Here is a 26401-nt window from a genome sequence, read left to right as displayed (position 1 = left end):
TCAAGTGCCTTATACTTTTGTTTCGAAATTTTCAATTTCTCATGGGTGGAACCCTTATTAGTTTGTCATAAAACCATGGTTTATGATCTCTATTACTACAGAGTAAGAAGGGGTCAGGCAAATAACTGCTAAGATCCTGTCTATTGCTGACTTCTTGTGATGTTGTATTAGAGCTGAGCAGAGGGGTCTCCATGTGAAAGGCCTCTGTTAGGGAAGCTCCCGGAGAAGCAAGCAGGCTCTGAGCCTGAGTTGCACATGAATCGTGAGATCAAGAGAAGCCAAGTGACATAGGCCGAAAGTGGGAGGCGCTTCTCTGCTGGGTGTTGGGTCTGTACTTTCAACAGATATGGCTGTGCCCCACTGTGTGCCAGAACGTTATGAAGGATATGAGTGGCCTAGTAAGGGAGGTAAACATAGTATAAAACAAGTGATATTCAGCAGATAATTATGACAACACATATTTATTGGCTTTTATTATGTGCCAGCACAGTGCTAGGCACTGGGTACTTGACAGTACTCATTTGCTGTCCTCAAGGGGTTCATAGTCTAGTTGACAGAAGCTTGCAGAGCAGGGACACTTAGGGCAGGAGTGCTTGAGTATGCAGACTTTGGAAGCAGAGCTGGTGTCAGCCCTGACCCTGCCACTTACTAGCTGTGTGACCTTAGACGAGTTACATAACCTGTTGGAGCTTATCTACTCATCCTTAAAATGAAGGGAACAGTGCTTGTCTCTAAATAAATGATGGTATAGCCATATAGAGGAAATGATATATAGCCTTAAAAAGAGTGAACTAGAACTATGTGTATTCTCATGGAAAAATGCCCAAAATATAGTGTTGGCTGGGAAACCGTCCTACTTATTGTAGTCTTAGTGTAAAAATAGAAGTAGAAAACATCTGAAAGGATATATACCACCTGTTTCAAGTGTGGGTCATTGGTGGGGACTATTCTTCTATTAAAATTTTTTAATGTTTATTTTTGAGAGACAGATTGCTAGTGGGGGAGGGGCAGAGAGAGAGGGAGACACAGAATCTGAAACAGGCTCCAGGCTCTGAGCTGTCAGCACAGAATCCGATGTGGGGCTCGAACTCCAGAATGTCGAGATCATGACCTGAGCTGAAGTCGGACACTTAACTGACTTAGCCACGCAGGTGCCCCTGGGGGAACTATTTTTTGTTTCCTCCATTGTTAGACTTTCAGAAAACTTACATGTTAATTTGCCACCCAAAAATAATAAAGCTAATAATAGTTAAAAAAGAACAATGACCTTCTTCCCAGGATTTCTGGCAGGATTGAATGATATTATGTATGGAGAATGCACGAGGTCTAACACATAGTGTCAGTAAGTAGGTACCATTACTGTTACTGCTGGACATAGTAGCTAAGGAGCAAGAAGACCACAGAACCCTTGAAGGTTGATGTTGGATCCTATGGTGTGAATTTCCAGTTGATTCGTCAGAGTGGGATCTTGGTTATCCTTGGAGCCCAGATCTGGGCACCAGAGTCTTCATGGTCCACGACCTTTTGCTGACCTTGGGTGAAAGAGACAAACCTATAACTGGGCTCAGTGTGCCAGGTGCACGTGACCACCACTCCATCCCGGTTCTCACTCTCGAGAATAAACACATTGTCTGCACCATCTTGAAGACAGGGAGAGGTGGCCTGCCAAGTTGTGATGCCTTTCCCAAGAGAAACCTGGGACTTTCATGGACGGGCAGTGTGGTATAGGAGGCTTTTGGAGTCATCCCTGGGTTGACCTTGAGCAAGCTATCAACCTCTCCCCTTTTTTTGAAGTTTATTTATTTATTTTGAGAGAGAGAGTGCGCACATGAGCAGGGGAGGGGCAGAGAGAAAGAGGGAGAGAGAGAATCCCAAGCGGGCTCTATGCTGAGCATGAATCATGACCTGAGCCAAAATCCGAGTCAGATGCTTAACCCACTGAGCCACCCAGTTGACCCTGTCAACGTCTTCTGTCCTGCTTCATCTGCTCCTGCCTCTTTCACTTGCATGTCATAAATGGTTCTTTTCCTTGTTCCTATTGGATGAAGAATCGGACAATACTTTTTTTTTTTTGAGGTAGGATTGGTGGGTCATCTTATTAGATTGACCTTTTCATCTGCTGGTAAGGTGATAGTTGGAATGAATCTTCATAGGGAAAAAAATCTGTGAGTGTTTGTTTTCTTTTTAGATCTGATTTTAAAAGATTTGATTCTTGGGGCGCCTGGGTGGCTCAGACGGTTGAGCGTCCAACTTTGGCTCAGGTCATGATCTCGCAGTTCATGAGTTCGAGCCCCGCGTCGGGCTATGTGCTGACAGCTCAGAGCCTGGAGCCTGCTTCGGATTCTGTGTCTCCCTCTCCGTCTGCCCCTTCCCCACTCATGCTCTGTCTCTGTCTCTCAAAAATAAATAAACGTTAAAAAAAATGGAAAAGATTTGATGCTTTGTGGTTCTTGTCTCTTGGGAGTTTGTTGTATATGAAATAGTGTACTTTTTCTTAGGAATGACTTATGTTGGGTGCCCATTCATCCAGATGTGAAATGGAAGGGTCTTGGTTTTTGCCTGTTGTCCTGGTAGTCTGTCTCATTAGCTTCTTTTTTTCCACTCAAAGTGGCCGTGTTTGGTTCTTAATTATATGGTTTCCTCAATTATATCCTAATCAAATGCCTTGGACTTATTATTTTTTTTTATAAAACCATGTCACTTAGCTTACATTTTTCCAGTATCCCATTGATATTTAGGGAGGCCCTCTTACAATATTTTCAAAGCATATTAATAGGTTTATTTTATGATCAGCTACCCTTTATAATTTGTATTTGATGAGATGTTCCCATGTCAATTTTGTTTCATGGTTCTCTTTTGTGACTTAATTTCAGTTCATTTCTATAATTTTTAAAGTCCTGAGGGTTTTTCTAACTTTTCAGTGCCCAAAATTGTTATCATGTATTTAAATAAGAGAGGGAGGAAATTAGATTTGAGAGAATATTGTATGTCAGGCTTCTTACTAGAGATTTTACAGACTTTCTCATTTAATATTATGTAAACAATGTAATGAAAGAAACTGCTGAGAGGGAGTCAGCCTGCTGGGCTGAGAATCAAGAGACCTGATTTCAGTCTTGGTTTTGTTTTTGTTCATAAGATTTATGAGCCTTGACAGATTATTTCCTTCTCTGGGCTTCTGCTTCCTCATCTGTAAAATGGGGGAAAGAGAGTGGTGGTTAGATTAGGTTCCTTCTGGCTCTGAGGTTTGATGACTAATCTTTATGATAGCTTAATTTTGAAACTCTCGGCATGTCCCTTAAAAAAAATTTTTTTTAATGTTATTTATTTTTGAGAGAGACATAGCATGAGCAGGGGAAGGCAGAAAGAGAGGGAGACACAGGATCCAAAGCAAGCTCATAACCTGAGCTGAAGTCGGATGCTCAGCCAACTGAGCCACCCCGGGCATCCCTCAGCATGTCCCTGCTAATTTAACACTTATGAGAGTTTTAAGAAGCAAGTGATCACTTAATCTAAAATAACTCAAATTGTCAAAAAATTTTTTATCTTTTTCCTCCAACAACCTTAGGGACTATTGAAAAAAATGAGGCCCTTATGTACTGTCATCTCAAATTTGTAGCTTAAAATATGTGCTTTTAATAGGAATAGTATGAATATTACCTTAGGGAGCACAGTATTTTATTTTCGTGTTAAAATATGGATTCTTGTGAGAACATCCTGAGTGCTCAGCCAACAATAATACATTAACTACTTTTGAGATCAGAGGGGAAAGAAAACTGTTTTGTGGTGGTGTGGGAAGACAGTACGAACAAAGGAAAGATGATCTGCCAACCTGAACTCCATTTTGTCTCCTGTTTGGATAGAAACAACCAGAGCTTTCAATTTGGTACAGAGCTGGGACTTGCCTGTGTTTGCCAAACCGAGTTGCCTGAGGTTCTTGACCCTGTGGGGTGGAGCGAGAGGAGACGACATCTCCATGGCTGGACAGTCCCTGCTTCGGCCTCGTAAAGTGTTGGGCCTGAAGCAGGTGTTCTCGCTGACCTTTGCTCCCTCCGCACCTCCGCTGTTGTTTTTGTTTTAGTAGCTTGCAGGTGGAGGACCCGTTGGGGCCTGGGAGGCAGTGTTTGGTGAGGAAGCAAGCACAGGATTTGGGGTTAGTCAAACTGGTGTTCATAGGTGGGCTCAGCTCCCTGGTAACTGTGGTGCCTTGGATGAGTGCTAAACCTTTTTCTTTTCTTTCTTTCTTTCTTTTTTTTTTTTTTTGAATAGTTGATTTCCAGATGACACTTCACCAAATCTAGAACTAACACTTGGATTTTTTAAAATGTTTGTTTATTTATTTCGAGAAAGAGAGACAGAAAGAGAGACTATCACAAGTAGTCTCTAGTTGTTAATATGGAGTCCGACATAGGGCTCGATCTCATGAACACGAGATCATGACCTGAGCTGAAATCAGAGTCAGATGCTTAAACAACTGAGCCACCCAGGCAGGCGCCCCTCGGTTTTGTTTTGTTTTGTTTTGTTTTGTTTTGTTTTGTTTTGTTTTGCTTTGTTTCCTAGCTGATGCATGCTGAGCCTTGAGTGCAAGAACCTCAGGTTTCTCCTTTGTAAAATGGTAATTATTTTAGTAATTAAGGTCATTTTGGGTTCAAGTGGCAAAAACCAACTTCTGCTTTCTAAAGAAACATCTTGGAAAAGGAGGGCCTTACTGCATGGACGCCGATGGAAGAGCTGGGCAACTGAACTGGCCCAGGCATAGCCAGCCGCCTCTCCAAGGCACAGCCTCTCTCTCTTCCAGGCCACATCCGTTTTGTCTACACGCTCATCAGAGCTATCTCTGCAGCCTACTCAGCTTCTAGTTTGTGCTCCCTCCAGGATTCTCCTCCTGGGTTCTCCTCCTGGATTCTCCAGGATTCTCCCTCCTGGATTCCCCTCCTGGATTCTTATATTAGCTTCCCGAGGGGCCTTCTTATTTCTGTGCTCTTTCCCCTCCCTCAGTCAGTTGTCAACAAAGCAGCCAGAGTGAGCCTGCAAGTCGTCATGGTAAAACATGCCACTTCTTACTTAGCTCACAGCCCTCCAAAGGCTTCCGAGCTCTCTGAGCCAAGCCTAGTTAGTAGTTTACCTGTCCTCCCTACTCCTCCCCCTGATCTGTGTGCTCAGCCAGGCTGACTCCGAATCCTACCAAGCATTCTTTCTGCCTGGGGGCTTAGACACTTGCTCCAGTGCTCTTCCTGCAAGCTTTCTGCAGGCTTACCCACTTCCTTCAGTGAGGCCTTTTCGGACACCTTATTTAAAATTAAAATTGTCCTCTTCCCTGTCTCCTTTGCCTGTTTTGTTTTTCTTCATAGGGTATATCACCACCCACCCTACTATATTTTTTGTCTACTTATTTTTTTGTCTTTTTCCCCAGACTATAATCCGATCCCTGCAAGCAGGAGCCCTGTCTGCTTTGTCAGTGCCGGATCTCCAACACAAAGTAGGCACTCGGTAAATACTTGTGGAATAAAAAAAGCACTTTTTGTTGTGTTTTCCTTCATTGAGCCGGCAATGGCAAGAGAGGTGGGCATGTAGAATAACCATGACCCTGGAAACTTGCCCAAGTGTGAGTCCCAGAGAGGAGTGGAGAGAATTGCCATCTAAAAGACATCGCAGTTGGGGGCCCTGAGGTTACCACGAGGACTGCCATGATTGGTGTGTCATTGTCTAGGAGGTGCTGAGAGAATGCTCATTCTTTTCGCTTTTTGAAAATGCATAACTTCCTGACAATACTAACATTCAGAAGTAAGGTGATTCACATAAGTCTTTGTTTGTTTGTTTGTTTAAATTTTTTCAATGTTTGTTTATTTTTGAGAGACAGAGACAGAGTGCAAACCGGGGAGGGGCAGAGAGGGAGAGGGAGACACAGAATCTGAAGCAGGCTCCAGGCTCCAAGCTGTCAGCACAGAGCCCGACACGGGGCTCGAACCCACAAACTGTGAGGTCATGACCTGAGCCGAAGTCAGATGCCTGACTAAGCCACCCAGGTGCCCCATAAGTTATTGTTTAGAAAGATAAAAAACTATGGCCGTGTAATAATAAAACTCATATGCAGCCTACCGTTTTAATAAATGATGGAATACGTAATTCTGTCTTCAAAAGGAATGGTGCTGAAATTTTGCAGATTGTACGCAAGTTTTGTAAAGGTTCTTGGGCAGACCCCAGCTTCTGTATCTGAGCAGAACCAAACCTCAGGTGAATCTTCATGAATCCACATCTTTATGAGCCCAGGCCAGGTCCCTAGAAGAGGTGAATTCATAACGAGTGGAAAGGCTTCAGACTTTTCCTCTCAGCCTTTCTTTAGTGAGATCGTTTCTGCCTGGAGGCTGTGTAGGCTGCTGAGTACACCCATCTTGGGTCTTGTAATGAATCTCTACAGTTCCCTCTTAAATTCATACCTACAGTGTTCTGTTCAAAGGTACTTGTACCTTATATGAAGTGAGTTCTTCCCTTGTGAAAAGTGGTTGGAGTTTATGTTCTTATCTGATAACTCTGGGATAAAAATGGATTCTTACACTTTCATCAAGATGAAGAACTTGAATAGTTGTGTGGGTTTGTTTTTTTTTTTTTAAGTGTTAGTGAATTTTAGCACTGTTTTGTCCTTGAACTATTCGAATAGAAACTTAAGCTTTGGAGTCAGATGCTCTTGGGTCAGACGTCCTGGCACTTTTTAGTTATGTGTCCTTGGGCAACCCTTCAGTCTATCTATAATGACCGGATCATCTTAGCAACTTGCTCCCTCGGCCTTTTGGGAGAACCACGTGATATAATATAGGTAAACAAAGGGCCTGTCCATGAACATCGTAAGCATGGAAATAATAGGTATTCTTATTATCAATAAATTGTTAAAGTCCTTTCATGTTAAGGGTCTTATAAATGTCATTCTCATTTTGAACATCTAAAGCATGTCAATATGGGAGCTCCTGGCTGGCTTAGTCGGTTGAACGTGTGACTCTTAATCTCAAGGTCATGAGTTCAAGTCCCATGTTGGGTATAGAGCTTACATTTAAAAAAAAAATCATCTGGCTTTAATAAAACTTAAAAAAGGGGTGCCTGAGTGGTTCAGGTGATTGAGGATCTGACTCTTGATTTCGGCTTAGGTCATGATCCCAGGGTCATGAGATCAAGCCCTGTGTCGGGCTCCACACTGAGTGTGGATCTTCCCTCCCCCTCCCCCTCTCCCCCTCTCCCCCTCTCTCTCTCCCTCTCCCTCTCTCCCCCTCTCCCCCTCTCCCCCTCTCTCTCTCCCTCTCCCTCTCTCCCCCTCTCTCCCTCTCCCCCCTCCCCCCTCCCCCCTCCCCCTCTCCCTCTCTCTCTCTCTCTCTCTCCCTCCCTCTCCCCCTCTATCCCTCTATCCCTCTCTCCCTCTCTCCCTCTCTCCCTCTCCTCCTCTCTCCCTTTCCCCCTCTCCCCCCTCCCTCTCCCTCTCTCCCCCTCTCCCTCTCTCCCCCTCTCCCTTCTCCCTCTCCCCCTCTCCCTCCCTCTCCCTCTCCCCCCTCCCTCCCTCTCCCTCTCCCCCCCTCTCCCTCTCCCCCTCTCCCTCCCTCTCCCTCCCTCTCCCCCTCTCCCTCCCTCTCCCTCTCCCCCTCTCCCTCCCTCTCCCTCCCTCTCCTTCTCCCTCCCTCTCCCTCTCCCTCCCTCTCCCTCTCCCTCTCCCTCCCTCTCCCTCCCTCTCCCTCTCCCTCCCTCTCCCTCCCTCTCCCTCCCCCTCCCTCTCCCTCCCTCTCCCTCCCTCTCCCTTCCTCCCCCTCCCTCCCCCTCCCTCCCTCTCCCTCCCTCCCTCCCTCCCTCCCTCTCTCTCTCTCTCTCTCCCCCTCCCTCCCTCTCTCTCTCTCTCTCTCTGTCTCTCTCCCTCCCTGTGTCACTTCCCGTCTCTCCCTCCCCGTCCCTCTCCTGTTCACACGCACTCTAAAATAAAATCTTAAAAATATTTAATAAAACTTAAAAAAATTGAGGTTATAGAATAAAAGTCCAAAAGGTGGTGCCAGCCTGGGTCAGTCAGAAGACCTTGTAACTCTTGATTTGGGGTCGTGAGTTTGAACCCCACGTTGTGTGTAGAGATTAGATAGATAAACTTTAAAATATGTCAATAACAATTTGAAAAAAGAAATTTGTAGCTCTGTATGTATGCCACTCCAACAAGAAGTTTTGCTAGCATAAAATATTAGCAAGAAGGCATTTATTGTGAAAACATAAAATGTGGAGGTTTCACTTTTTAAAGTTATTCAGAATGCTTAGGCAGTCTTTTTTTTATGACTGTTTTGTGTGGAGGTTGGTAAATTAATGTTTATTTTTCATTTTCATAGTGATTTCTAGATCCTGGTTACAGTTGTTATTGAACAATGCTAACGCTGAACTTTTCTTCCATGGAACTCACCGAATTAGGTGAAACGTCATCTACCATATCACTCTGCTGTAACAAGGGTGGTCTGTCTTGTTTCATTAGGACGTCTTATCATGGCTCATGTCATTAGTGCCTGGATTGAGATTCCACAAGGCCCAAGGGACATCTATTTGAGTATTTTTCCTTTGTCAATGGCACAGATAAGCTCTAGGCAGTGGGACTTTTGTTTTCCACACTTCACTTTCGCGTAGTTTTCTAAAGATGAGAAACATTTCAAGCGTGGTAGTTGAGAGCATTATAAGCAAACTCAGAGTGGGATCGCGGTATTCAAGAGCTGGCTCAAATCTGAAAGAGAAAATGGCCAACCAGTTGGAAAAAGATAGGAGTGTTACTGGACTTGCATTTCCTTTGCAAACTATTCGGATTTTGTGTCATGAGATGAGTAGAGTTGACTGTGGTATATCTATACACGTGATTATATTAAAGTGCTCTTCAGAGACATTATTTTGCTAAATATCTTTAAGGTTTTTTTCCTACCGACAAAAGAAATTAGTACTTTTGATATTAACAGACATGAAAAAACAGAATTTGTACAACTATAAATGTTTATTATTTGATAAAAGAAACCTGTACAAGGCGATAACGTATATTTAATGTTATTTCCATTGGGAAAAATATTTTACTGATTGTATAGATTATACAGGTTAGATAATTGGCATAGCTAGAAATTTTTTTTTCTTAAGGGAGAACTATCCTAATATATAATTCACATACCATAAAATTCACACTTTTAAAGTGTACAGTTCAGTGGCTTTAATATATTCACAGCATTGGGTAGCCATCACCATGTCTAATTTTAGAATATTGTTGTCACTCCAAAAGGAAACTGTGTACTCTTTAGCAGTCACTCCCCATTTCTCCTGCCCCCAACCCCCGGCAGTCAGATTGCTGTATTTTCTGTCTCAACAGGTTTGCCTAGTCTGGTCGTCTCATGTAAATGGAATCATATATGTGACTTTTGTATCTGGCTGCTTCAGATTTATGAGCCCAGGCATAATCTTTTTAAAGTCCATCTGTGTTGTAGCTCCTTCTTAAGGCCAAGTAATATTTCATTCTAGAAATACACCACATTGGTTTATCCATTCATCAGTTGGGCTGTTTACACTTTTTGGCTATTATGAATAATGCTGCTGTGAACATTTCTGCTCGAATTTCTGTGTAAGAAAACCTGTAAGACATGCTTTTAATTCTCTTAGCTGTATACCTAGTAGTAGGTAGATAAGTTTTAAAAAATACGTATAGGAATATATTTTCTTGAATTTTACAAAGGAATATATAGACAGACGAAGTCTTATTCTGAGGATTTGGGGTATACATAAATGTTTGAAAGGTCAAGAAAATTTAATTAGAACATTTATATGGTTTTAGCCAGATAATCTTTACAGTTAAGTTGATTAATTAGAAAAAATACACGTTTCTTTGTTTTGGTTCCCTTGTATAATGATTAACTTTGCATTTCAGACAGTTTCAAATATAAGCACTAGATTAAACTTAGTTAATTGAGAAGTTACTAAATAATGGAGAGTATAAGTAAGAAAGTTATTTATTAAAAAATTTGTTCTTTATTTCACATTTATTTATTTTGGGAAGACAGAGATAGAGTACAAGCAGGGGAGGGGCAGAGAGAGAGGGAGACACAGAATCTGAAGCAGGCTCTAGGTTCCAAGCTGTCAGCACAGAGCCTGACGCGGGGCTCAAACTTGTGAACCGCGAGATCATGACCCGAGCCGAAGTCGAATGCTTAACCGACTGAGCCACCCAGGTGCCCTAAAACGTTTGCTCTTTAGTGCCTCAAGCAGGTTAGTGATTCAGAGCAGAGCTTGGGAGTCAGACTGGGGTTGCATCCTGCTCTGGTATTAATGAGCTCAGTGACCTTGGACAGGTAATTGAACCCCTGCACGCCTCCTTTCTCTACTCTGTAAAATGAAGGGTGCTGTTTGTCCTGCAGAGCTGCTGTGGGAATTGAGAATGTGTGGTGTGTGTATCAGTGCCTAATAATAAGCACTGATAAACAGTGGCGGCAATGCAGTGAATTTTCATTTCGTTGGGTTTCATGAGGCCCTGAGAAGCAGTGTCTTTTAAACCACTTAGACCGTGACCCACACTAGGAAGTACCTTTTACAGGGTGACCCAGGGTGACACACACATGCATCTCTCTGTATAAATACATGTAGTTGGAATTTCAAGGGACCACACTTACCCTTACTATGTGTAGTGTATTGTTTCATTTTTTAATTTGAGTTAATAAGCTTTATTGTTTTAGACCGGTTTTAGGTTTATAGAAAAAATTGAGCCCCAACCGTTTCCCCTGTCATTAACATCTTGCTTTAGCGTGCTACATTTATTATAATTGGTGAACTAATGTTGATAAATTATTCAACTAGAGGCCATAATTTACCCAGGGGTGCCCTCTTTATATTGTACAGGTCCGTGGGTTTTGACAAATGTGTAATGTTATTTATCCACTATTACAGTATCATATAGAATATGGGTATGTCCCCCAAACCCCTGGCAACCGCTCATCTTTCTACCATCTCCACAGTTTTTTCCTTTTCCAGAATGTCATTTAGTTGGGATCATACATTGTGTAGCCTTTTCAGATAGGTGTCTTTCGCTTAGTAGTATGCATTTAAGATCCCTCGGTGTCTCAAATCTTAAAAAATTCCTGTGTCTTTTTGTGACTTGGCAGCTGTCACTTTTTATCACTGAATACTATTCCATTGTCTGGATGGACCACTGTCTGTTTATCCATTCACCTCCTGAAGGACATCTTGGTGGCTCCCAAGTTTTGGATGAAGCTGCTATAAACATTCCTGTGTAGGCTTTTGTATGTAAGTTTCAAACTCACTTGGGTAAATATCAAGCAGCTCCGTTGCTGAATCATATGGTTAGGGTATGTTTAGTTTTGTAAGAAACTGCCAGGCAGCCCTCCAGAGGGTGGCTGTGCCATCTTGCATTTCCACCAGCAAGCTCTCTTTGTTCCGCCTCTTTACCAGCATTTGGTGGTGTCTGTGTTCTGGGTTTTGGCCCTTCTCATAGGTGTGTGGTGTCGCTGTTGTTTTAATTTGCAACTCCCTGGTGATCTGTGAGGTTGAGCATCTTGTCTGCTTGTTTGCCATCTGTATGTCTTATTTGATCTTCTGGAATCTTTTGTCCATATTTTGATTGGTTTGCTTATTTTAAGAGTTCTCTGTATATTTATAGGATATAAGTCCATTATCAGATATATATTTTGTAAATATTTCCTCCCAGTCTGTGGTTTGTCTTTTTGTTCTCTTAACACTATTTTATATTTTTATGTTCTATTCCATTAAAATCTAAAACTGGCCCTTGAGGCACTAACTGATTTTATAGCCCACTGGTAGGTCACCGCCTGTGGTTTGAAAATCTATGTTTGTTCTGCTTTCCCGGTGTTGTCCACTTGGACGATGGCAGTCAAGCAGCTGTCATACCAGGCAGTGATTCCTGACGCGGATCAACAGGAGTTCAGAGTTGATACTGCCCTTTATCTATTGTAGAAGATTCTGGGGTTTTTTTCAGTGTTTTTTCTTTATTTTGAGAGAGAGAGCAAGCGGGGGAGGAGGAGAGGGAGAGGGAGAGAGAGAATCCCAAGTAGGCTCTGCACCAGCATGGAACCCAGTGCAGGGCTTGAAGTCAGGAGCTGTGAGATCATGACCTGAGCTGAAACCAAGAGCTGGACGCTTAACCGACTGAGCCCCCCAGGTGCCCCTATTGTGGAAGATTCTTTAAGTTTTAGTGACTAGATTCAGTTTGGTCAGCTGCATCACCTCCACACCTGATAGTAATGACATATCTAAAGCATTATGGAAAGTTTTGTGAATTTTGCATTTCTGCATGGTTTTACACAGGTTTCCTTTATATCCATATGCTTTTAAATAGGACATTAATAAGGTGAAGGGAAGCTAAGGTGTATGGTTTGTATTCCCAGCGATAAGGTGTAACCCAGATTTCATCTACTCAAATTGGTGAGAGGGAATTTTTGTATGTTAGAATGTATACTTTTTAAATGTTTAATTATTGAAGCAAATAAAAACAGTGATTTGAACTAAACAATTGATACGGTTATTGAGGATCTAGTTTAATGGACATTTAACTTTGAATAGATGCTACTCAGATATTTAAAAACTTTTTTTTAATGTTCTTACTTATTTTTGAAGGAGAGAGAGACAGAGCATGAGCGGGGGAGGAGCAGAGAGAGAGGGAGACATAGAATTTGAAGCAGGCTCCAGGCTCTAAGCCGTCAGCACAGAGCCCGACGCGGGGCTGGAACTCACAAACTGTGAGATCAACTACTCAGATATTTAAATGTATCTGTTCCCTCATGAGGGTTAAAGATGCAGCCCTGCAGGTTTGCACTTCTCATTTCTTAGGAAAAAATCCCGTCACTCTCCAAAGGCCAGTTCTGTTTTATTCCAAAACAATGCAAATCCCAATTTTGGAAATTGAACTATTACTATTAAACTATTCCTCTGTTTTCTTTGTAGTTAATCTTACTCCTCCCCTACTTGAGCGGGGCAGGAACACTCACTCCCTGATGCCCTGCAGTGCCACCTTGTGGGAGGAGGGAAGGCTTTAACAAGGAAATCTGCCCGGTGTTAACGTGCGTGTGTGTGTGTGTGTGTGTGTGTGTGTGTGTGTGTGTGTGTGCGCATGCATGTGTGTGTGTAATGGGCTCCTGACTTTCATTTTTCAAGGATTTTTTTTTTCTTCTCTCTGATGTGGACTAACTTACTGATTAGAGGGATAAAATACTGGCAGTCTTTTTCTATAGAGACCTTGAAGATGAGAAGGTGTGTGCCTACCCTTTCTAACTCAACCTATTGAAAAAAGAAATTTTGGGGCACCTGGGTGGCTCAGTCGATTAAACGTCCAACTCTTGATTTCAGTTCGGGTCATGATGTCATAGTCTGGGTTTAAGCCCTGTGTCAGGCTCTGCGCTGACAGCGTGGAGCCTGCTTGGGATTCTCTCTCTTCCCTCTCCCTTTCTCTGCTCCTCCCAGCTTTGTGTGTGTGTGTGTGTGTGTGTGTGTGTGTGTGCGCGCTCACTGTGTCTCTGTCTCTCTCTCTCTCAAAAATAAATAAACTTAAAAGAGAAAAAATGATATATAACTGGAGAGGTTTATTGAGTGCCTACTATGTTCTGGGCACTACTGCAAGCACTGGTGATATAGCACCGAACTAAAATTCCTCTTCTCAGGGAGCTTGTGTTCCAATGAGAGGAGAACGAGGATAGACATAAATACATAACCTAGATTAGGTGGTGGTGGTGAGTGCTAAGAAGAAAAGAAAAAGCAGTATGATAAAAGAATTATAGTTCGATGAGGGAAAGCTCCTCCGATAAGGTGACACTGGGGCAGAGGCCTGAAAGAAGAGAATAATACAGTCCTATTAGTAGCTGGGGGAAGAGTGGTCTAGGTAGAGAGCAGCCAGTGCAAAGGCCCTGAGGCAGAAGTTGGCTTGCTCTGTTGGAAGAACAGTGAAAATGTGTTCTTTCATTGTGGCTGGGGCAGGGAAGTGAAGGGCGGTGTACGGTAAGAGGAAAGATCAAGGTGTGTGTGTGTGTGTGTGTGTGTGTGTGTGTGTGAGAGAGAGAGAGAGAGAGAGAGAGAGAGAGAGAGAGAGAGAGAGAGATGCAGATCATGTAGGACCTTACAGATGGTACTTAGGACTTTGGAATTTATTCTGAGAGAGGTAGGAAACTACTTGAGAGTATTGAGCGAAGTGATAATACCTGAAGGGCAAGAATGAAAACTGGACCAATTAAGTTGCTCTTGCAAATGTCCAGCTGAGTGGTAGTGGTGGTTTGGGCCAGGGTAGCAGCAGTGGAAAAGAGAAGTCACATTCTGGGTGTACTTTGAAATTAGGGTCAGCAGTATTACTAACGTGTTTGTGGAGCATGAGAGAGAAGGGAGGCTAGGGTACCTCCCAGGTTCGTCTTACTTTATGCTCCTTGCTCTGTGTGAGTGGGCAAGGGCTTCCTGGCATGTGTTTCAGTCTTTGAGAGGTTGGTTTAGGGAAGTGGGATGAGGCACACAGGGCGATGTCTTAGACTTAGTTTTCCTTACAGCCCTGATGTTTCTGAGATTTTAAATTGGTGAATTGGTGAACAGTGTTACAACACGCTAGGGTCAGAAGGGAGCTAATGTTGACTCTCGTGTTGGGGCACACAGCCCACTAGAAAACTTGAAAGGGTCTTCTGATGTTTCTTTACCTGCACTCCAGCTGTTGCTTTTTATGGCTTTTCTGAGCTACTTATTTATAAGCTGCCAGGTGAGTTATTTATTACCAGTACCTGCAGTGTGGTATAGCTTTTATTGTTTGATTTCTCCTCAGTTATCTTTGTCGTCCCTGAGTTCCTTTTCCACTAGAAAATGGAAGTAGGTGAGGTTGGTGAGCTAAGGGATCTGATGTTTCACCTGAGGGGGTGAGGCCCAGCAAACTCGGAGAAGCGTTGTCCTGAAGCGTTGTCCTATCCACGTTACCTGCTGAGCTGCCGATGAGAAGCCATGACCTGTAGCGACGGGAGGGGCTGCTTCCCCAGGCAGGCACAGCCAAGTCAGTGGTAGAGCCAATGACAGAATTTGGCTTATTTCAAGTTTCCTTATGAGCACGACCCTGACATCAAGAGTCGCATGCTCTACCGTCTGAGCCAGCCGGTGCCCCAGCACTTTGTTTCTTTTTATGGCTGAATAATATTCCATTGCGTGATATGTCACCTTTTATTTATCCATTTATTGGTTGGTGGACATCTGGGTTGCTTCCTCATCTTGGCTGTTACGGATAATGCTGCTATGAGCATTTACATACAGGACTTTGTATGGACATGTGTTTTTATTCTCTTGGGTAAGTAGGAGTGGAATTGTGGGATCATGTAAATCTGTTTAACATTTTGTTGTATTTTTATTTTTTAAGTTTATTTCATTTTGAGAGAAAGCACGTGCGCATGCATGGGGGAGGGGCAGAGAGAGATGGAGAGAGAGAAAATCCCCAGCAAGCTCTGCACTGTCAGCACAGAGATTCCAAACCACAAACCGTGAGATCATGACCTGAGCTGAAGTTGGACGCCTAACTAGCTGAGCCACCCAGGCACCCCAAGAACATCCTTTAAATACCAAATTTATGAACATTTTAAAGGATATGTGTGGATATGTAAATCAGTGGTTATTAGCGATTAGTTGATTTTCTTTATGTAGCTCAAATGTTCTTGAAAGTAAGGATAAAGTGACCTCCCAAGTTAGTTCATAGGGTTATACAGTTACCTGCTTGCTGGTCTGCCTTCCTTTACTGAGCACCATTTACGTGTCCAGCATCGTACTCAGGCTCTGAGTTCAGCAGCCTTATAGTGGTTTGGGGATTTTTAGATTTTTTAAACAATAAATACACACACAGCTTGAGACAAACTTAGACGATTTCAGAGCCTGATAATGGGTTATATAACTCATTCCCGTGAGTCACTATACTGTTCTGCTAGAGGACGTAAGCAAGAAAACATCCATTATTTCATGTAGGAATATTGATTGCACTGCAAGTAGCCACAGTCTGCCACTGGAAAGTGGAACAGGAGGCTGGATCTCAGGTTGGGTCAGGAAGGGTGAACACCGGTGTCAGGAAAACTTCCAAGCGGAGGCGGACGTTTGGGGGTGACTGAGGACGGGGAGCAGGGCCAGCAGGGTCTGTGGCTGTGACTTGTCTGGAATGGTTTGAGGTGGGTGTCTTGTCGTCACGTGCTCTATTTGTGACAGCTGGCGGTACAGATCTTTGCGTGTTTTTCTAATGTAGTTAACCAAATCTTTTATCTTCAGCATATTCATTTTCTAGGAAGGATAAACCTTAACTTCTTTTCTTTTTTCCTGCACTTGTTTTCTTTAGGTTCCCTAATCCTGTTGGGTTTCATCTCTGTCTTACACTTACTATTAAGAGAGAAAAAAATACTACCTGTTGGATTGTGACATGCTGTCCATTGTAAGATATGTCGTGATTTCAGAGATGTGAAAATGTAAACAAAACAGTGCTTGTAGGATCAATATGCTACGATATTTGTGTTGGAGGTGTTCAGTTTCCCTCAGTGAAGGAGATCTTGCTAGAATAACGGCAGCCTTCTCAGCATTAATCTTAGGTGATGCTCTAGGGAAGCCTGCACTATCCAGGTCAATGCCAGTTTCATTTAACTTGAAAGCTTTTAAATCTGTCATGATTATAATGAAATTAGCTTGGATTGGGTAATTAGAGATTAGGGAAAATGAAGTTTGCTAAGATTAGAAAAGATAGGGTTTACTAAAGATTACAGAACAGAGCTTAAAACCTGAGGTAGTGTTTAGTGACTTTGGGGTAGGTTATCTGGGAGGGCTTAGCTTTTACAATTAAGTGTTCAGACTCCTAAGTGTGCCATGCTGCCTCTCCTCCCCCACCCCACCATGTTGATCTTACTCGTGAGCTGAAAAGTCTGGGTAATTCAAAAAGTGTCCCAAAATAGTGTCATTCCATTGTTCATCCTGCCAACATGTTCATCAGAGACTCTGCTTTTCAGAGCAAATGAGCGCAAGCCGAGCTTTTGTGAGTGCATGCTGACGGGGCTGCCCTGTGCCGTGGTGGGGGTGCCATACTGGTCCCCGCTCTGGCCAGGGTTCTGTCTTCCAGGAGCAAGTGATGATGTAAACATTCACTGCCCCGTGGTACTGAGAACATACCATGGGCTGCGCAGGCAGGGGTGGAGGGATAAGGAATAAAAATACCCTGGTAAAGGGCCCCTGGGTGGCTCAGTCAGTTAAGCGTCCGACCTTGGCTCAGGTCATGATGTCACGGTTTGTGGGTTCAAGCCCTGCGTTGGGCTCGGTGCTGACAGTGCAGAGCCTGCTTGGGATTTTCTCTGTCCCTCTCCCCTTCATGCTCTCTCAAAATAAATGAACTTAAAATACTCTGAGGAACTGAGGGAAACAGAGTGTTCACTCTGCTAATTAGTGAACTGTAGTGTTAGCCCTTAAAGGGAAGGTAGTAAAAAAAAAAAAAAAAAAAGAAGAAATATATTTTCACTAATTTGATTTTTTTGATTTATAAAGCATGATTTAGGTAAATATATTGCTAGATCTTGAAAAGCATTGGCTATGAAATTACATAATGTACCATTAGCAGTGTAAAATAAATGTGTGTGAACAAGAATAAAAATATATTCTGGTTCTGTTGAAACTGTTAAAGTATTGGGGCACCTGGGTGGCTCAGTCGGTTAAGCGGCTGACTTCTGCTCAGGTCACGATCTCAAGGTCTGTGAGTTCAAGCCCTGGGTGGCGTCGGGCTGTGTGCTGACAGCTCAGAGCCTGGAGACTGCTTTGGATTCTGTCTGTCTGTCTGTCTGTCTCTCTCTCTCTCTGCCCCTCCCCGACTCTGACAAATAATAAAACATTTAAAAAAAGAAAGAAAGAAATGGTTAAAGCATTAAGGCCCTTCAGTTCTGGACTTGTTTGCACTGGATCCAGGAATTACTATTTTATTCCAAATTCTGTAGGTTCCAGGCCATTTATTTCAGTATTCCAAAGCCCCCATTTTTATAATTTCCTCATATGGGTTAGTGAGCAGAAATAACTGCTTAAGTTCTTATAGAATTGAAATGTATTTGTAATATCCAAGAAGAACTGAGGGGAACCATGCTTGTTACTGGACAAACTGGACGTATCTTAGATTATATGCAGTACTTCCCCAGTTGTACGGTGGGGCAGAGTCTTCTTAGTGTGTCGTTCATGGAGTCCACCGGATTTCCGTGGGCCTGCCCCGCCCCAGATCCTGGCCAGGCAGCAGCAGGTGACAGACTCAGAAGTGACCTGCTGGAGCCTCGTGGGCCGGAGGACATGTTCGTGCTGTGATGTAATAAAGATGTATGTGAAGAGGAACTAGGTCACAAAGGACGGATCATGTGGCCTCCCTGGTGAGCAGAGGCAGCCAAGGGAGGTTTTGCAAGGGTGGTAGCACGTGAACTGGATTTTGGAGGGTGAACTGGAGTTGTCAAGCAAGGGGGGGGGGGGGGGGTTGGGGCAGCAGCCTGACAGCACTTGCCTGGGGCTGGGGGGGTGCGGGCCACCGGAAGGCCAGGAAGGTGACACCGAATCGGGCTGGCAGTGGTAGCTCACCCTGAAGTCTAGGCTTTTCTCAGACAGAGTTCCAGGGAGATCAAGCCCCAGAAGAGTCTCGGGGGGAGGAAGTAGAGGTTCACGTGAACATTCGACTCTGAGGTGCTCAGTGAAGATGCCTGTTTGCTGTTCATCACTAGAAAACAAATGTTTGGGGAAGGGCTGCTCTTGAGCCTTGTGGAGCTCCTGAATATTTTAAGCAAGGGAGTGACTTCTCCTGATTTACGTTCAGAAAATGCACAGCCCCTCCCCCTCAGAAGGACAGGCTGAGGTGGGGGTGGGGGGGCGCAGTGTTGGTTCCCGAACGTCAACGTGAGGATATTTAATCTCAGGATTTAGGAATTTAGGGCACCTCTGAGAAAAAATTTCTTTAACGGTGAACTAAAATAAAGTACTTAATCAGCTGCTGAGGTTCTAAGTGAGAGGGGGTTGTGGGGACAAATGCAGACTTTGCTTCTGACTTTGATCAAAGAACAAACTGAAGTCCTTCATAGTATGTCTGACTGAAGAAAATCTTCAGTTTCAGTCGTACCTTGGGAGAAATGTTTTTGAAGAAGTTCCTTCCATTATGATCACTTTATAGCTTAGATCAAAATGGTAGGATTTTTTTTAAGATTAAAAAAAAGCTGGACAATTTTTATTTTACTCTTTTTCAGATATGTGATAATAAATTTTCATGTTTAAGGGCATTTGCATTTTATTGTGGTATATTGTATTTCCTCAACCAATGTTTTTTAAACTTTTAAGTAATGTCTACACTCGATGTGGGGCTTGAATTCACAACCCTGAGATCAGGAGTTGCACGTATCCAACTGAGCCAGCCAGATGCCCCTTCCTCAGCCAGTTTTTAAAAATAAATTGGATATTTGGTCTTTTTGTTACCAGTTTTAGAAACCTTTTATATATTAAGAAGTTTAGCCTTTTATTTGTCATACGCATTGCAGATATTTTTTCCTGTTTCTTTTTGCTTTGTAAAAGATTCATTTATTTGATGACTTGAATATATCTTTTTTTTGTAGCGTCTGGGTGTTTTTTTTTTTTTTTTTTTAGTTATAGCGAGAATGAACTTCTGTACTCCAAGGTTATAAGAAGGAATTTACCTGGTTTTATTTTAAGCTTTTATAAATTTATGATTTATATTTGAATATTTGATCTATTAGGAACTTATGCTGGTCTATGATGTGCAGTATAAAGCCAGTTTTCCCTTGCAGCTGGGAGTTTTAATTGATCAGACCTCCTTCACTGCACGGTCTTTTCCTTCGTCACTGTGGAGGCATCTCCTTCCTCACTCACACCATGTCTGGACTTGAGAGTTTGTTGCCCTGATGGGTTCATGTGCTTCTGCTATGTCCTTTTGGGGCTTCATAATATCTGGTAGTGCTGTTGGGTCCCTTCTAATACTGCTCCCTTTGGGAATTCTTGTGACTTGTTTTACATTTTAATTTCTCTACGCAGATTATATTTATCTTTTAGTTTTTTTAAGTTTGTTAAGTAATCTCTCCACCTCACGTGGGGCTTGAACTCACAGCTCTGAGGTCAAGAGTTCCGTGCTCTTCCGACTGCCACTCGACATGACTTTTGGATTAGCTTATCTGTTTCCGAAAGTTAATCCTGTAGGGCACTTTGGTACAGGTGGGGGAGTGGGAGGTAGAGGGGATCGTTTTAAGTTCACAGATTGATCTCCTTATGATAATGACTGTAATTGTAGCTTAAATCTTTTCTCTTACAGATGATATTAACCGTGTTCTTGAGCAACAACGAGCAGATTTTAACAGAAGTTCCCATAACACCAGAAACAACGTGTCGAGATGTTGTAGAATTTTGCAAGGAACCTGGAGAGGGCAGTTGCCATTTAGCTGAAGTGTGGAGGGGAAATGGTATGTATTAGGTTCTATAGAGATTCCTAAGTACGTCAAATGTAATGTTTATCAAATGCAAAATACTGTTTCTGGTTCTTAGTTATCTGTGATAGTGAGGTATTGAATAATTAAAATGATACCATATTACATGGGAGAAAGATTTTACAAATGCTTTTTGTAAAATATATGTGATGTGATTTGACCCTTATCTGTGCCATCTGAAATGAGCAGGGAAAGTAGATACAGCTCTTAGATGAGGTTTTTCTAGATCTCACTGCTAACCCACTGAGAGCTCTGTGTGCTCTGAGACTTTACAGTGTTTTGTTTGGTATGTGTTGACTTGTTCATCTTCTTTTCCCCTGATACTTCAAGGCGGAAACATTTTTATGTTTCCCTGTATATAAAACCCTTAAAACACTAGGCACGCCATAAATATTTATTAAATTGTAAAAAGCAAGTGCAGTTGACCCTTGAACAACACAGGTTTGAACTGTGCAGATCCACTTATATGTGGATTTTTTTCAGTGAATATATTGGAAACGTTTTTGGAGATTTGCAACAGTTTGGAAAAACTCACAGATGAACCACATAGCCTAGAAATACCACCCCCCCCCCCAAAATTAAGAAAAAGTTAGGTATTATTGTAAGATCACAGTATATAATACATGTAACATACCAAATATATGTTAATCGATTATTTATGTTATCAGTAAGGCTTCTGTCCAACAGTAGGCTATTAGTAGTTAAGTTTTGGGGGAGTTAAAAGTTAAACATGAATTTTCGACTGCACAGGGGTTCAGTGTCCCTGACATCTGTGTTGTTCAAGGCTCTGCTCTCCTGGCTCTTACATTTAAGGACTTGGTCATCCAGCTAGGCAGAGAAGATCAGCATAAATAATACTGAATACAGAAAATTCTGCAAAATAATTTGGAGTCTAAAGGAGAGGTTGAATGTAGATACGGTATACTCAGCAAGGGAAGCACTGTGAAGGAGGAACAGGAGAAGATTATGAAAGTATCATGCTCCTGTGATAGCTAAGGGACTGGTATTGAGAGAAAGTAGGCAGCAGGGAAGAGATAGAACTAGCTCGCACAAAGGCCGTCAGCACTGGTGGAGGAGGGTAACCTTTTTGTGGTGTGAAAAAACAGGTGACTGGGGTATGGATGGGTCCGTGTTGGAAAGTAAGAGAATGATCAGGTAGAACCTGTTGAGTCTGAGGTGATAATGGGATGGCATCCAAATGGAAGTGTTGAAAGGGTACTTAGGGATAGTCACTAAAGTCGTACACTTTTTTTTTAAATAGCTCTGTTGAGATATACTTCATATACCATACAATTCACCTATTGAAAGTGTCACCTATTACCTAAATTCAGTAATTTTAGTACACTCAGAGCTGTGCGGCCATCACCACAATCAAAGAACATTTTCATCACTGCAAAAAAGAAACTTCATATCCATTAGTAGTCATTTCCTATTCCCTTCCTACCCGCTCCGTTCTTAGGTTGCCCCTAATCTCTTTTCTGTCTCTGTAGATGTTCTTGTTTTGAATATTTCATATAAATGTAATCATACAACATGTATTCCCTTTTGACTGGCTTTCATGGAGCATGATGTTTTTCAAGATTCGTTCATGTTGTTTTGGTATCAACACTTCATTCCTTTTTGTTGCTGAATAATATTCCATTGGGTGGATTCCATTTACCCATTGATCAGTTGATGGACATTTGGGTTGTTTCCACCTTTTAGCTATCCTGAGTAATGCTGCTATAAACATTTATGTACAAATGTGTGTGTGGACGTATGTTTTCACTTCTCTTAGGTATATACCTAAGAGTAGAATTGCTGGGTGGTAATTGCTTAACTCATTGAGGAATTGCCAGACTGTTTTCAAAAGCAACCATTTTACATTCTCAGCATCAGTCTATTCCAGTTACTCCACATTCTTGCCAACGCTTGATATTAGGTATACAATTCCACCCATCCTAGTGGGTGTGAGTGGTATCTTGTGGTTTTGATTTGCTTTTCCCTAGTGGCTAATGATGCTGAGCATCTTTTCATGTGCTCATTGGCCATTTGCATATCTTCTTTAGCGAAGTGTCTATTTAAAAGTTAACTTAGGGGCGCCTGGGTGGCGCAGTCGGTTAAGCGTCCGACTTCAGCCAGGTCACGATCTCACGGTCCATGAGTTCGAGCCCCGCGTCAGGCTCTGGGCTGATGGCTCGGAGCCTGGAGCCTGTTTCCAATTCTGTGTCTCCCTCTCTCTCTGCCCCTCCCCCATTCATGCTATGTCTCTCTCTGTCCCAAAAATAAATAAAAAACGTTGAAAAAAAAAAATAAATAAATAAATAAAAGTTAATTTATTTTGAGAGAGAGTGAGAACGTGGGAGGAGCAGAGAGAGAGGGAGAGAGAGAATCCCAAGCAGGCTCCATGCTGTCATCCTGGAGCCTGATGCGGGTCTCAGTCTCACAAACCGTGAGATAGTGACCTGAGCCAAAACCAGGAGTCAGACGCTTAACCGACTGAGTCACCCAGATACCCCTAGAGAAATGTCTATTTATTTAAAAATTTTTTTTTTTTTAATTTTGAGAGAGACCATGCAAGCAGGGTAGGGGCAGAGAGAGGGAGAGAAAGAGAGTCCCAAGTAGGCTCCTCACTGTCAGCCGGAACCCAGTGCGAGGCTCAATCCCACAAACCATGAGATCGTGACCTGAGTGTCGAGAGTTAGATGCTCGGGGCACCTGGGTGGCTCAGTCGGTTAAGCAACTGACTTTGGCACAGGTCATGATCTCATGGCTTGTGAGTTTGAGCCCTGCATCAGGCTTTGTGCTGACAGCTCAGAGCTTGGAGCCTGCTTCAGATTCTGTGTCTGTCTGTCTGTCTCTCTCTCTCTCTGCCCCTCCCCCACTCTGTCTCTCCTTCAAAAATAAATAAACATTAAAAAAAAAAAAAGAGGTACTCAACTGACTGAGCTACCCAGGCAACTTGAGACATAATTAGAACTTTTGCTTATTTTTTTAATTGAAGTATAATTGATATATAGCATTAGTTTCATGTTTACCTAATGATTTGATATTTGTATATATTGTGAAATGATCATTGCTGTAAGCCCAGTTAACATCTGTCACCACACAGTTACAAAACTTTTTTTTTCTTGTGATAAGAAATTTTTTAAAAAAATGTTTATTTTGAGAGAGAGAGAGAGAGAGAGAGAGAGAGCCTGAGCATGAGTGGGGGAGGGGCAGAGACAGAGGGAGAGAGAATCCCAAGCAGGTTCCATGCTGTCAGTGCTGAAACTGATGTGGGGCTCAGTCTCACAAACTGTGAAACCATGACCTGAACTGAAACCAAGAGTTGGATGCTTAACTGACTGAGCCACTCAGGTGCCCCGTGAAGAGAACTTTTAAGATCTTTTCTTTTAGCAACTTTCAAACATGCAATACAATATTAACTAAAGTCACCATACTATACAATACATCCCCAGTAAGAGTTCTTTATATATTCTAGACACAGATCCCTTATCAGGTATGTGATACTTGAATATTTTCTTCCAAAGTCTTGTGCTTTTAACGTTCTCCTTAGAATTCAGAGCAGAGATTTCAGGGCACATTGAGAGGAACTTGACTTTGATAAATGTTGGACTGTTACTAAACCAGAAGTAAGAGGGCAGGTTCTCAGTTATCAGTCTGATAACAGTGACAGGAAGGAGGGGATAGGTAAGTAATTATAGTTTGTTTTACCTCATCAGGAATGAGGTTGACCTCACAGTAGAGGGTCACAGTGTACTGTATTTGCCATGGCTTCTGTATGTGCTATTCTCATTGTCTAGAACAATCCCTAGCACCTGCCCCCTTTGCTTGGCTAACTTCTATTCATCCCTTGCCTTTCCTCCCTTCCTTGAATCTCAGAGGGTGTTAAGCATCCCTCCTCTGCGTTCCAGTACTGTCATAGTTATTTATCAGAACATAATACAGTAGCTTTCCTATAGTTTTCTCATTGGATTAAAATTCCTGAAGGCAGGAACTTGTCTGTTCACTGTCATATCTCCTTAGTAAACACAAGTCGTTGAGTAAAACAGACCAGCAAAGCTGGGTCCTGAAGAGCTATTTTCTAGTGGGTAAGATTCGGAGGAAGGGGGAAAGCACTTAAGGTAGCCATTCTCTGTCTTTTTTACCCTAGAGAAACCTTACGGTAATTTCCAGGTTTCAGAGAATCTTTCCATAAAAATGATTGCATCTACGATTCGTGGTCTATTAGTGTGATCAGTACGTCATAAGTATAATACTCCAGTATAATTGTTAATGCTTTTGAGAAGAGACTGTTTCTCTGTGGATCTGTATGTTAGGTTGCTAGGGCTGCCATAACACAGTATCACAGCCTCATTGGCTTGAACACCAGACATTCATTCTCTCCCAATTCTGGAGGCTAGAGGTCTGAGATCAAGATGTCGGCAGGCTTAGTCTTTCCTGAGGCCTCTCTCCTTGGCTTACAGATGCCACCTTCTCTCCCTGTCCTCACATGGTCTTCCCTCTTGTGCGTGTCTGTGTCCTAATCTCCTACTTATGAGGTCACCAGCCATATTGGATTCAGGCCCACCCCAGTGACCTCGTTTTTACTTATTACCTCCTTAAAGATCCAGTCTCCAAAAGGTTGCATTCTGAGGTTCTGCAAAGAGTTCAACATATGAATTAGTGGGGGAACACAGCTCAGCCTGTAACACTGTGTTAATTTGTGTTAATTTGGCCAGTTTATTATATTAGCCTACTGTACTTGGGTTTCCCTTTCCCACACAGGGTCCACTCTATTGCAAATCAGGAATATAGGTAGAACCTTCAGCATTTCCTTTTGTTAAATTTCCTACTTAATTTTATTTTTGCCTTATCCAAGAACACTTGAAAGTCTTATCATAGATTTCCATTATGGATACTGATGAGGTATATAGTACATATTATATATGTGGGGTAGTTCTGTTTTCACTTTCAAACAAAAATGATGTTTTAGTTAGCCTTTACTATTTTTTTTTTAAAAGAGAGTTAAACTTAGCTTACTTTTCTTGAAATTAATCTTTTCGTTGAAATTAAAAAAAATTTTTTTTTAATGTTTATTTTTGAGTGAGAGAGAGAGAGAGAGGCAAGCAGGGGAGGGGCAGAGAGAGAGGGAGACACAGAATCTGAAGCAGGCTCCAGGCTCTGAGCTATCAACCCAGAGCCCGACACGGGGCTTCAACTCATAAACCACAAGATCATGACCTGAGTTGGATGCTTAACTGACTGCGCCACCCAGGCGCCCCTGAAATTTTAAATTCAGAGAGGGAAACGATAAACTTGTTAAATGACTGACTTAAGACAAAATTGGGTTTAATTTTTATAAAGTTATGCTCAGACTTGGTAGATTTAAATAAAGGTTGTCAAGGCAACATTACTTTCCTGTGACTTATTTTTCTATGGTAATTGTTGATAATTAAGTCTTTCTTTCTTTCATTCAATAAACATTTATTGAGCTAGAAAAATAAATAAAGGTTGTGAATTTATTTTAATTAATGTAAAAAACATGAAAACTTATGGATAATGTTGATTAGTAAAGTGACTAAAACTGAAGCTACTTAACCCCATAAGCCAAAGCAATATGAATAAAATATGGCCTAAGGCACAATTCTGTGCAAAACATGATTAGGCTTACATATAGGCCTCAACATTATGAAATTACAGTACACGTGATTTTTAAAAATCTTTTATATGGGCCTATATACATAAAAAGTTACTTTCAAAACTAAAAATGTATAATATTTACTTTTTTTTTTAATTAATGTTTCATTTATTTTTGAGACAGCACAAGTGGGGGAAGGGCAGAGAGAGAGGGGGACAGAGGTTCCAAAGCAGGCTCCAAGCTGATAGCAGTGAACCCGACGCGGGGCTCAAACCTACAAACCACAGGATCGTGACCTGAGCCGAAGTCGGATGCTCAA

The 26401-nt window shown here is 42.3% G+C and overlaps 1 protein-coding gene across 7 annotated transcripts in view; it reads left to right on the top strand.

The window, feature by feature from the left end:
- PPP1R13B (protein phosphatase 1 regulatory subunit 13B) overlaps positions 1 to 26401 on the top strand; it is a 100955-nt gene that overhangs the window by 22478 nt on the left and 52076 nt on the right. For 4 of the 7 annotated variants that reach the window (XM_060620893.3, XM_081796001.1, XM_060620890.3 and 1 more), the window contains exon 2: positions 20309 to 20456. In XM_060620893.3, the coding sequence (XP_060476876.1) occupies positions 20309 to 20456 (148 nt within the window). Of the gene's footprint in view, positions 1 to 18285; positions 18378 to 18543; positions 18682 to 18735; positions 19177 to 20308; positions 20457 to 26401 lie in introns of those variants that run through there. The other 3 variants (XM_060620892.3, XM_060620894.3, XM_060620891.3) reach the window with 3 other exon arrangements.

This window comes from Panthera onca, chromosome B3, assembly GCF_046562875.1.
Source record: "Panthera onca isolate mPanOnc1 chromosome B3, mPanOnc1 haplotype 2, whole genome shotgun sequence".
Taxonomy (NCBI): domain Eukaryota; kingdom Metazoa; phylum Chordata; class Mammalia; order Carnivora; family Felidae; genus Panthera; species Panthera onca.
The sequence above is the reverse complement of the archived record's forward strand: the minus strand, read 5'-3'. Positions and strand labels throughout refer to the sequence as shown.